Source organism: Callithrix jacchus, chromosome 2 (assembly GCF_049354715.1).
Source record: "Callithrix jacchus isolate 240 chromosome 2, calJac240_pri, whole genome shotgun sequence".
Taxonomy (NCBI): domain Eukaryota; kingdom Metazoa; phylum Chordata; class Mammalia; order Primates; family Cebidae; genus Callithrix; species Callithrix jacchus.
Window position 1 is genome coordinate 40,571,018 of NC_133503.1, and position 12,044 is coordinate 40,583,061.

Below are 12,044 nucleotides of genomic sequence, written 5' to 3' on the forward strand. Positions count from 1 at the left end.
GAGATCGAGACCATCCTGGTCAACGTGGTGAAACCCCGTCTCTACTAAAAATACAAAAAAATTAGCTGGGCATGGTGGTGCATGCCTGTAATCCCAGCTACTCAGGAGGCTGAGGCAGGAGAATTGCCTGAACCCAGGAGGCGGAGGTTGCAGTGAGCTGAGATCGCACCATTGCACTCCAGCCTGGGTAACAAGAATGAACCTCCATCTCAAAAAAAAAAACTCATCTCTTCCTAAAAATGAGGAGGTAAAGAGGTATAAATAAGCAAAAAATTACTAGTCAAACCTGCTCATTTTTCCTCTATCTCTCCTAATACCACCACTGTTTCAAGTCTCCTGGGATGGCTGAAGTATCTTGAAGCAGGAGCACACTGACATTTCCTTGATTCTGCACACTTAATATTTTGCTGTTGGGTGGATAGCTGCTAGGGAGATCTAGGAAGAGAATAAATATGTGCAAATTTATACAATTAAACTCATAAAAGGGATCTTCACATTGACTTAGATGAACTCTGTTCCTCTAGCAGTCCAGATCATATCATTTGTGGGGACATAGTGAGTACAGATTCCATCTAGCCTGATGCTGATTCATGGAGGTGGCGATTGGGATGGCGTTTAAACCAGTGGAGATTATTGGGCACTCTTGGTTCTTGATGTCAGATATATAAGTGCTATATTTGTAGTTTTGTAAATATTTATATAGATTGAGGTTGATGCAGGTGTTGGGAGAATGGAAGCAGAATAAGTCCCTAGAAATGTGTGGACCATAGGCCTCTAGGCTCTAGTCTGACAAGAAACTGGAGTTAGTGATGAGCAAGAGCAGAAGCCTAGACTGGGCAGTATGATGGCATAGGCCCAAAGGTTCCCTTCTTGGCTTTAAGATAGTAGACTGTTTACAGACCACACCTATTGTGAGGAGCAGAGCTCCTAAAATCGTTGGTTGGCAGAAGTAGTTTATGAGCCCAATCTAGGATGATCCTAAATGACAGTAGTGTGTATTCAATTCTTATAGGTGTCAGAGAGAAACTAAGAACCCTAGTGTCTAAGGGCAAGACAGTCATAATGTAGCTGCCATGTATTGGAAGCAAACAACATGCTTGGTCCTGTGCTTGATGCTTTTATGTATTTTGTATGTTTCCAGTCTTCATAGTAACCTTGAAAGGTAGAGATTATCTCCTTTGTACAGTTGTGATAATTTAGATCCAAAGAAATAGAGTAATTTTTCCCAAGTCATATGGCTCTTATGTAGAAGTGAGAGTCAAACCCAGATATTCTAGAATCCAAAGTTGTTGTTTATTTCACTGTACTCTGCAGACCTGTTGCAATATGTGGTAAATAGATCAGTATGGAAATTAGCTCTGATTAATCACAGAACTCTTCAGCATACTTTCATTTCATACAGGTACATATTTAGGAACTTCTTAAAGGGCTCTAATATTTAGCAGACATGTTTAAAGCGCTTTTAAAATATAAGATGCAGCATATTTTACAGTGGATAGGTAAAAAGCTTTGTATAAGGCAGTGTTCTTATTGTAATTCGAAAGCCTAAAATCCAACTAGGGTTAAGGGCCCAGAAATACTGATGACTAAGACACATAAGAGCAGTGGGCATCAAAACTGAAACTTTTTACTGGATGATCAAAGCGGCAGATGAGATTTGATGTGGGCCCAGAGTTTTGATAGATAAGAACATTCCAGAGGGAGAAAGCCCAGGAAGCAGGTGTGAATTCAGCCAGGTGCAGGGCAGGTCTGTGGATGTAGTAATTGGCTTTGTATGAGTGAAGAGTTTGTGAAGGGAGGTAGAATGTTGTAACCATAACTGTTGTTTGTGGAATCCCTGGAATAGACTGGGGTACTTAAATTTCATATGTAGCTCTTAGAGAATCTTTCAGAGTTTTTGAGCAGGGGTATGAGAGGACTTGTGTGGTGTTTTGGAAACATTAACTTGGCAACATCTTCTAGGAGGAATCATGGTAGAAGAGATACCAAGAAGACAAGAAGAACGGTTAGAAGGCATTTGTAATCTTATTAGATGTTACTTCCATGGATTTTTTTCGAGTATATCTTTGAGTAGTACGCAAAAAAAAAAAAAAAAAACAGATTTAGCTTTTAATTTTGGCAAAACCTTATTCTGCTAATGTGAAGTAAGAATATTATATATTTAATGCTTTAAAAAATTATAAAACAATGCATTTTTATAGAAATTTCAAATAGTAGAGTAAGTATGTTAAGTTAGAAAAGGAAGCTGCCATTGCCACTGACTTCCCTTTCTCTAGTTCCCACTCCCTGGGGAACTACTGTTAACAGTTTGGATCTTACAGACCCTTTTCTGTAAACTTGGGTACAACAAGTTTTGATATTCCCTAAAATATTTTTCATTTGAGGATCCCCCCTTGAACTGTGTACAGATGTATCACATTTAAGTATATATTCAATTATTTTAAAATATCTCAACACATACCTACATCAGATAAAAAGATAGGCCACATGTGTTCGTATTATTCAGGATTTTTTCTTTCTTTTTTTTTTTTTTTGAGATACAGTCTCATTCTGTTGCCCAGGCTGGAGTACAGTGACATGATCTTGGCTCGCTGCAACCTCCTCCCAGGTTCAAGCAGTTCTCCTATCTCAAACTTCCAAGTAGCTGGGATTACAGGCACATATTGCCACACTCAGCTAATTTTTTGTATTTTAGTAGAGACGAGGTTTCACTGTGTTGCCCAGGCTGGTCTCAAACTCCTGAGCCTAGGCAATGCCCCTGCCTCGGCCTCCCAAAGTGCTAGGATTAGAGGCGTGAGCCATGGCACCCAGTCCAATGGATCATGTTATTTCTAGATCTGCAATATTATGTTATCAAGTTAGGATGAAGGAGATCCTATCTGCTGATGAGAGTAGAGGTGAGATTGTTTTAGATCTGTATACCAATACAAATACATGCTTACGGAGTTGAGCAGCAGGCAGTTCTGTAGACTATTCATATATGATCATGCTATTCTTTTTTCCCCTGTATATGCCTCATAAAGTATTTGAGCTGGTTGATTTTATCTCTATTAGACCCTGGATTACTAATATTTTAGGCCCTAAACAGGTCCTGGATTACTGATAATTTTAGAATTTAAACCAAATGTGTAAGTGAATTTTGCCTTTTTTCTTGAGGTATATATTTGTTGTTGATGTTTTGTTGTTGTTGTTGTTAGACTGAGTCTCACTTTTGTTGCCCAGGCTGGGGTGCAATGGTGCAATCTTGGCTCACTGCAACCTCTGCCTCCCGGATTTGGATTCAAGTGATTCTCCTGCTTCAACTTCCTGAGTAGCTGGGATTACAGGCATGTGCCACCATGCCTGGCTAATTTTTGTATTTTTATCAGAGACAGGGTTTTGCCATGTTGGTCAGGCTGATCTCGAACTCCTGACCTCATGAGCCGCCCGCCTCAGCCTCCCAAAGTGCTGGGATTACAGGCGTGAGCCACCATGCTTGGCCCTCTTGAAATATATGTATATATTATATATAGAGAGCGAGAGAGAGGTGTATATATATATATTTTTTGAGAGGGGTAAAATATTTTTAATGTATTTTATATATATATATATATATAGAGAGAGAGAGAGAGAGAGAGGTGTATATATATATGTATTTTTTTTTTGAGATGGGTAAAATATTTTTTATGGTTTTTTTATATATATAACTCCACCTGAGGTATATATTTTTTTAAGTTTTTTGTGAACTTTTACATTTTTGAAGTGTATTGTTAAAGAACTTAGGTTATAAGATGAAAGTTTATATATACTAATAATGGTAAATGGAATTTTAAACACACATTGAGCCTTTAATCTCATAATTTTAAACTGAGTCAAAACAATAACTTTTTTCATTGCTACTCACATTTGCCCCTTTATTTTTCTTTGTATTTTCCTTTTGCCTAAACATAATTCTTTTTCTTTTCATTTAGGATGAGGATTTTGTGGGTCGGGATGATTTTGATGATGCTGATCAGCTGAGGATAGGAAACGATGGGATTTTCATGTTAACTTTTTTCAGTAAGTATATATGCATAGCAAAACCAACCCCCACAAACCAGAGTGCTTTGGATTATGGACAAATCTGACAGAATTAAAATAACTAGTTGAGCTAATATATTAATACATTACATTTATTTGATGACTTTTACTAGAATGCATATCAATATACCTTTGTTTTAACATACTTTCTCTTTGCCTTCTATTTTCATGAGTATCTGTAGAAAATATAGTTAAAGCAGTTATAAGGATGCTGCATTTTTACAAGAGCTAAACCCTGTCTTTCAGGTCTATGGGGGTCCTTGTGCATTGCTTCTACTCACACTTAAGTCTGTAGAATAGGAATTAAATGCCTTTGTGTGATGAATTTTGCTCTGAAATCTTCTTTTTTTTTTTTTTTTTTGACAGATCAAAGTCAGCCTGACTTTCTTCCTTGATATTATTTTGCATTTATCTTTTCATGTGCCTCACATAGAATGAGCAACTATTTCCTTTATTTGTTGTATTAGAAAGATAAGAAAATGCAGTGCTTTTAGAGGTGATTATATAAGTTGTCAAAATTCAGAGAACAGGAGGATGAGTGACTTGAACCAGATTATTTGGGGGCACTTAATGTTGAAGGCATTTATTTTGTTTACTGGAATATATATATAACACACAGTAAAAAGCAGAGGTTAGAGCCTGGACACAGTGCCTTATGGCTATAATTCCAGCACTTTGGGAGGCCTCGGTGGGCAGATCACCTGAGGTCAGGCGTTCAAGACCAGCCTGGCCAACATGGCAAACCCCATCTACTAAAAACACAAAATTAGCTAGGTGTGGTGGCACACGCCTGTAGTCCCAGCCACTCAGGAGGCTGAGGCAGGAGAATCACTTGAATCTGGGAGACAGAGGCTGCAGTGAGTTAAGATTGTGCCACTGTACTCCAGCCTGGGTGACAGAGCAAGACTCAGTCCACAAAAAAAAAAGCAGAGGTCCTAAGTGTACAGTTTGTTGAGTGTTAAGGTTTGCTTTTAGTTCGTTTTTGTTTGTTTTTTCCTTTTGAGACAAGATTTTACTCTGTCACCCAGACTGGATTTGGAGTGCAGTGGTGTGATGACTTCTCACTGTACTCTTGACCTCTTGGGCTCAAGTGATCCCCCCACCTCAGCCTCCCAAGTAGCTGGGACTACAGGTGTGCACCACTGTGCCTGGCTAATTTTTTTTTTTTTTAAGTTTTTGTAGAGATGGGTCTCACTGTGTTGCTCAGGGTGGTCTCAAACTCCTGGATTCAGGGGATCCTCCCACATTGGCCTCCCAAAGTGCTAGGATTACAGGTGTGAGCTACTGGCTGCTGTGCTCAGCCTGTTAAGGCATTTTTGAAAGTGGTATAATTGTGTAAAATCTGATAGGGAGGATTTTTTTCTTATTTGCCTTTTGGGGAAAGACAGAAGAGTGGATGTATGGTGAGGGTTGCGGAGGACAGACTTTTATCCTTGGGAAAGTCATTTAAGCAGAGGCATGTGTAAGGCATTCTTGTTCTTGGGTAACAGAACATGTCTAACATCTTTCCCCTCCTCTGCTTTTGCAGTGGCATTCCTCTTTAACTGGATTGGGTTTTTCCTGTCGTTTTGCCTGACTACTTCAGCTGCAGGAAGGTATGGGGCCATTTCAGGATTTGGTCTCTCTCTAATTAAATGGATCCTGATTGTCAGGGTAAGTTGTACAACAGAAAAGATAGACTCTACAGAGAGATGATAATTAGAATATTTTTGAATATTTGATTTTTCATTTGCTTTTTTAAAAGTTATTTCAATGCGTTAAATGATTTTTGGTTTGTCTTTGGTTTCATGATGAAGCTGAACCAAAATCAACTGCAAATGATTCATGCACACAAGTTTTGTTGTCAAATCTATTGAATACTGGTCTATCATCAGTATTGTTGCCCAGCTGCTTTCTTTGTTTTTAATGTTTATAATGTGATAATGTATATGTTCTGAAATTAGTTGTTTTAGTAATAAAAGGAAGGTTATTACCGCTTTGATATCTCATCAAAAGCAGCCATTCTTCTCATTAATTTTGTTACAGTTTTAGTCTAGCTCTCTTCTTCCTTCTTTTCTTTTCTCCTTCTCTTTCCCTCTCCCTTCCAGGATTGGTTATGCCAAAATGTTTGGGGAGCCAAAACTGTTTATCAATTTAGGAGCCTATTTCTGAAGTAAATTAAAGAGTATATATCTTTAGTGACTTAAGAGTTACCAGTTAGTTAAATTTGCATGAAGTAATTTAAAGTTGTAAAAGATTAGGCAATTAGGCTTTTAAAGTATCCTCTGATTTCAGATAAATTTGTTGCTGTTGTCAACCTTATAGACCAAACCAGTTTATCTATCATAAATTGACATACTTAACTAACTGATGGGTATTGCTTGACCACTGTAGTTTTTCAAAGTAGTGCTACCTTATTTATTGTAAAACATTTGTTAACATTTTAGGAATGTTAGAATCCTTTGAGAATCTGATGAAAGTTATAAGCTCCCCCCCCCCCCCCGCATAGCTAATATGTACTCATCTAAAATAATGGACTTTATGTTAAGAGCCGGAGCCCTAAAGAGGTTTTCATTCCTTCCCTAAATCTTAATTGTTACTTTATGAACAAATAAAATACTATATTTTAATTTTCAAACTATATTAAACTCTTGGACACCAAAGCCTGCAAGGAAAACGGAAATAAAATTAATTCCAGTGTTGTTTTTTCCCCAAACTAAATTTTCAACTGCATTTAAAAAGTAAATCAAATGAATTAACTTGTATCAGGTGGGATGCTTTTGATTGTAACAAAAACGTAGCTCAGAATGGTTTAGAAAAAAATTTTCAATTGTTTTTTTAAATGGGGAAAGTTCATTTCCCCTGAAAACAAGTCCCTGACAAGGAGGTTAGTTAAATCAGTGGTTCATTGACATCATCAAGGACAGCTGACATATCAGCATATTGGCATAGTTCCCTGCCCAACCACCTCCGGGTTAAAAGATGGCAGTTTCATGTATTAGTATCACACTGAAACACAACGGTGCTCAAGGGAAGAAAAAGAACTATTTTAAAAAATTTTTTTCTACCACCTTTAGAGAGAACTATTTTTTCTCTTCCTTTTTTCTCAAAGAGCAAGGGAGCCTTCTCAGAAGCCCTCAATTTCCATTGGTCAGAATGATATCCTGTGTTCATTCCTAAACCAGTTGCCAGCAAGGGAAGGGAATTACCCTGGTATACATGATAAAGCTTCCAAAGTCAAGACAGGGCTAGGGGAGTTGGAACAAAGTCAGTCCTCATTAGAAAGAAGGCAATAATATCAGCTTGTAGTCCCAGCTACTCAGGAGGCTGAGGTGGGAGGATTGCTTGATTGAACCCAAGAGTTCAATAAAGCCTGGGCAACACAGTGAGATTCTCTCTCTCAATAATAATAATAATTGCTTTTGGCACTGAATAAACAAAGTAAAGCAATCATTATTGAAACATACTTCTAGAAGGGTAAATATTATGTGGACAAAAAATGTTTTCTAAAAAACAAATTTTTGTATACTTTCAAAATAAGAAGTTCATAAAGCTAAAAGCTATCATATTTAATGATTGCTTTTCCATGAAAGGAAATAGATTTGCATTTATTATAACCATTTCAAGTCAGTAATATATAAAATACTTTCACTTATATTTTTAAATTATTGGAAAGGCTAAGTGGTGGCATTGGTAGAACAAAGAAGTCTTGCATTTTGCATATCCTTAAGTTAAAATGAGAAATTGTGTCTGATAAGCTGCTATAAAGTATTTTGCCTTATTTTGTAGTTTTCCACCTATTTCCCTGGATATTTTGATGGTCAGTACTGGCTCTGGTGGGTGTTCCTGGTTTTAGGTAAGTGTTTTTAGTGTAAGAAAAGGTGAGAAAACATTACATTAAGTTTTACAAGTAAAATTACTTTTAGTAAACATTCGTTTTGATCACTGTAGAGTAATATATTAACCAGCTATAGTAAAGTTTTTTAAAGTGTTGCTTTCTTAAAGAATAGACTTTCATTAACATCAGAGTAACATACCCATTAATGAAAAGTTACTTTGTGGTTGTAGGTTTTTCCTAACCTATACATACATTCTTCTCCCCCATATGATCAATGGAGTATACAGATGACTCTGTAGTCTGTCAGTTTTTTTCCCCTTGTAAGTTATTACCACACAGCATTCAAAAACTCAAACCCAAATTGCTTATAGGCATACTGCAGCCAGTTGAACTAACTCATAAATGCATGTGGCCTATCTTTGTTAGGTCTGTCAGTAGAAAATAGAAAATACATAACCTCACTAGATATAATTTCTGAAAGAACTACTATTGGGTTTCCAGAATTCTTTAGTTTACCACTGATGAGATTAAGAATTATTTCACAATAGGCAAGAATCTCACTCTGTCGCCCAGGCTGGAGAGTAATAGCGCAATCTTGGCTCACTGCAACCTCTGCCTCCTGGGTTCAAGCAATTCTCCTGCCTCAGCCTCCCAAGTAGCTTGGGATTACAGGTGCCCACCACCATGCCCAGCTAATTTTTTATGTTTTTAGTAGAGACAGGATTTCACCATGTTGTCCAGGCTGATCTCGAACTCCTGACCTCAGGTGATCCATCTGCCTGGGCCTTCCAAAGTACTGGGATTACAACCATGAGCCACCATGCCCAGCCAGACTTCTTTTTTTTTTTTTTTAAATATATATACCAGGTATTTCAGGTTTTTTGGTCTTTGGATTTTATTTTTTACTCTAAATGTTTATTTTAAAATCTTTTTTTCCTAGACATTATAACAAAGAGATGAACTTTGGGGTAAATTATTTCAATGTTGGTGTCTTCATTATCTGTAAAGAAAATATATATGATACAGTAAGAAAGACTACCATCGCTTCTGTCATTTCTATAAAATAATAAGGCCATCTTGTTGCTTTTAAAGATGGTGTGATTACCTCACTGTGCTTCCGTGACATCAGTTTCTCCTATCTCCTATTTTGCTTCTTGTTGCCTCCTTAAGATCCTTGGTGGTACTGCTGCTAATGGGTCTGGCTGGCACATCCTGGCACCCATGCCCAATAGGTGCTTAATAAATTCAGGTTGTAGGTTTTTCCTACAACCTGCAATCCCAGCACTTTGGGAGGCTGAGGCAGGAGGATTTCACCTTGAGGCCAGGATTTCAAGACCAGCCTGGGCAACATAGTGAGACCTCGTCTCTATGAAAAATTTTTAAAAATTAACCAAGCATGGCAATTTGTGCCTGTAGTACTGGCTACTTGGGAGACTGAGGCAGGAAGACCCCTTGAGGACAGGAGTTGGAGGCTGCAGTGAGTTATGATGGCACCACTGCACTTCAGCTTAGGTGATAGCAAGACACTGTCTCTAAAAACAAGACAAAACAAAATAATTCAGGACCTGCTTTGCCAAGACTGACATTGCTGACCCTACACTTTACTTAGAAAATATAACTCATTCATCGCACCATCTACCACCTCCCCACAGCATCATCTACTCTATGACTGGTCATTAGAATTCTAAGGAAAGAGAAATAGTCATTTTCTTTCCTCTCTTTATTGTTGAGAACTTTAATAATAAAAATGACCAACAGGAGAATAATTTAGAAGAAATAGTTCCTTGGCCTGCTTCTTTTCTAAACTGTACCTTTAAGAGAAAGGCTGACCACCCCTTTTTCCCCAAGTCAAATCCTGAATGGACCAAAGAGAGCCCTTCAGCATATGTTCAGATTGATTGTTTATGGCATAAATAATTTAAAGAAATTTAATGCATTGATTTCCTTTCTATGTTAAAGTTTCATGGAACATGGATTTATAATACTTAATAATTGATCCTTCTTGGTATGTACCATTTGCTTGTAAGCAAAAAGTAAGAGTTTGGATACACTTATGAACATTGGTACTCAATGTTCGGGTCATTTTGAAACCTTTTTTTTTTTTTTAAAAAGAACCAGTTTTGTGGCATTTCTCTTGCAGAGCTCCCAACTTGCCACTCTTCAGCTACAGTTAGCCTATAGTTTATTTGTTTCACAGTTATTGTTAGTTTTTTTTAATTAGTTACCAACATGTTAAAAATCAAAATTATTTCACATAAAACATCTGAATGTTTTTATTTTTCTTAAAAGTTGGAATATCAAGCAAAGCTAGCCTACATTCCACGTGGCACCCTTTGGCTGGAGCTGAGTTGTAGCTATCTCCTCTATACAGGTCGTGTGCCTGTATGTTCAGGAAGATCCCACCACCGTACCCCAACTTAGCATTTGAAAGGGTGACCCCTGCGCTATAGTCACGTGTTGCTTTGGGTACCAAACAGAATAATGTTCCCCAAGCTCAGAGCCGACAGCTCTTGGTTACTGCCAAAAATCTGTTCAACTGTCCATGTACAAAGTTTTCTACCACTGAGTATCCCAGTAAACGTGTTTTTTAAAAAAATGTGCTAAAGTCTCAGAGACCATCTCTGAAAGAGGAAGGCCAGGAGGAGTATCTGAGTTCCCACTGGAGGGGCATATCACCTCTCTGCTGACAGTTTTGAGAGGTATAAACTTTCATCAATGTATAGATTCTGGTGTAGTCACACAAAAGGAGTCTTAACTATGAATAGAGAAATAGGTTGGGTACAGTGGTTCATACTATAATTCCAACTCTTTGGGAAGCTGAGACAGGAGAATCACTTGAGCCTAGGAGTTCAGGGCCAGCCTGGGCAACATAGTGAGACCCCCATCTCTACAGAAAATTTAAACCTTAGCTGGGCATTGTCGTGTAAACCTGTTTTCGTAGCTACTTGGGAGGCAAAGGCAGGAAGATCATCTGGGCCCAGGAGTTCAAGCTTGCAGAGCTGTGATCCAGCCTGGGCTCCAGCCTGGTCAACAGAGCAAGACCCTGTCTGTTGAGAGAGAGAGAGAGAGAGAGAGAGAGACAGAGAGAGAGAGAGAGAGAGAGAGAGAGAGAGAGAGAGAGAGAGAGAGACTAGAGTTTTAAGACAGAATTGCTGTAATAGATAAGGGGATCCTGACATCTAGTGGACAACGTTATATACTGTCGACAGAGAAAACAGTCCATGACAAGGAAGGTTACATTTTTTTTTCTTTTTACTTGAGAAAAACACAATTTTAACCTCTTTTTGGTTGTTGTTTGGAGTCAGTTATCTTGGAATACTTTTTTGGAACTCAATAGGTAGATTTTGATATGTTTCTCAATGAAGCTTTCATATGTAAATGTTTGGCCCCATATCATTTTTTATCTCCTTTAGACCAATTCAATTCTGAATGTGCAAAAGACACTATTGACTCTTAGATTATACCTTCTCATTGAAGGATGGATAATTTGGTATGAAAATCCTTTCCAGATTCCAGAGGAAATTGCTCATGTTTTGATTACCTTTAGCAGAAAAGTAACAATGTATTGCTATCAGGAGAAGAATTTCTGGGGAGGGGTCTTAACATGGAAAATATAAATTCATTCATGACTTTTCTTTTTTAAATTAGGCTTTCTCCTGTTTCTCAGAGGATTTATCAATTATGCAAAAGTTCGGAAGATGCCAGAAACTTTATCAAATCTCCCCAGGACCAGAGTGCTCTTTATTTATTAAAGGTATTAAAGGAAAAAAATGTATTCTAGTCTCAGTGCAATCATGTGCTACATTGTAGAGGTCTATTCCGTTTTAGAGTAAGTATCTGTGTTAGGGAAATATAGAGAAGGTAAGGAAGGCACAGTCCCTGCCTTTTAGCAGTTTCTTATCTAATAACAGGGATTTTTATAAAGAACTATTGATAAAGTCAAATTAGAAAAACTGCCATAGGCGAAATCAATACTTCCTGCTTTGACAGTGTAAAAGAGGCAGGGGCCTTAGCAGTCATCAGAAAGCTAGGATATTTGGCTGCTTGACTGAATCCAACATCCTGAAGCCACTGCTTACTATGGCATCAGTTCCAGAGGATGACATTCAGAAGGAACCCTTCAAGCCTAATCACTCGTCTCTGCCCCTAAACCCCAGAACTGTGTAGT

At 37.8% G+C, this 12,044-nt stretch overlaps 1 protein-coding gene across 1 annotated transcript in view; it reads left to right on the forward strand.

Moving 5' to 3' along the window:
* NDFIP1 (Nedd4 family interacting protein 1) overlaps positions 1–12,044 on the forward strand; it is a 44,164-nt gene that overhangs the window by 24,421 nt on the left and 7,699 nt on the right. Inside the window, exons 4-7 of the mRNA XM_002744294.6 lie at positions 3,951–4,038; positions 5,588–5,712; positions 7,828–7,894; positions 11,525–11,630. Coding sequence (XP_002744340.1) covers positions 3,951–4,038; positions 5,588–5,712; positions 7,828–7,894; positions 11,525–11,628 — 384 coding nt within the window. The 3' untranslated portion in view covers positions 11,629–11,630. The remainder of the gene's footprint in view (positions 1–3,950; positions 4,039–5,587; positions 5,713–7,827; positions 7,895–11,524; positions 11,631–12,044) is intronic.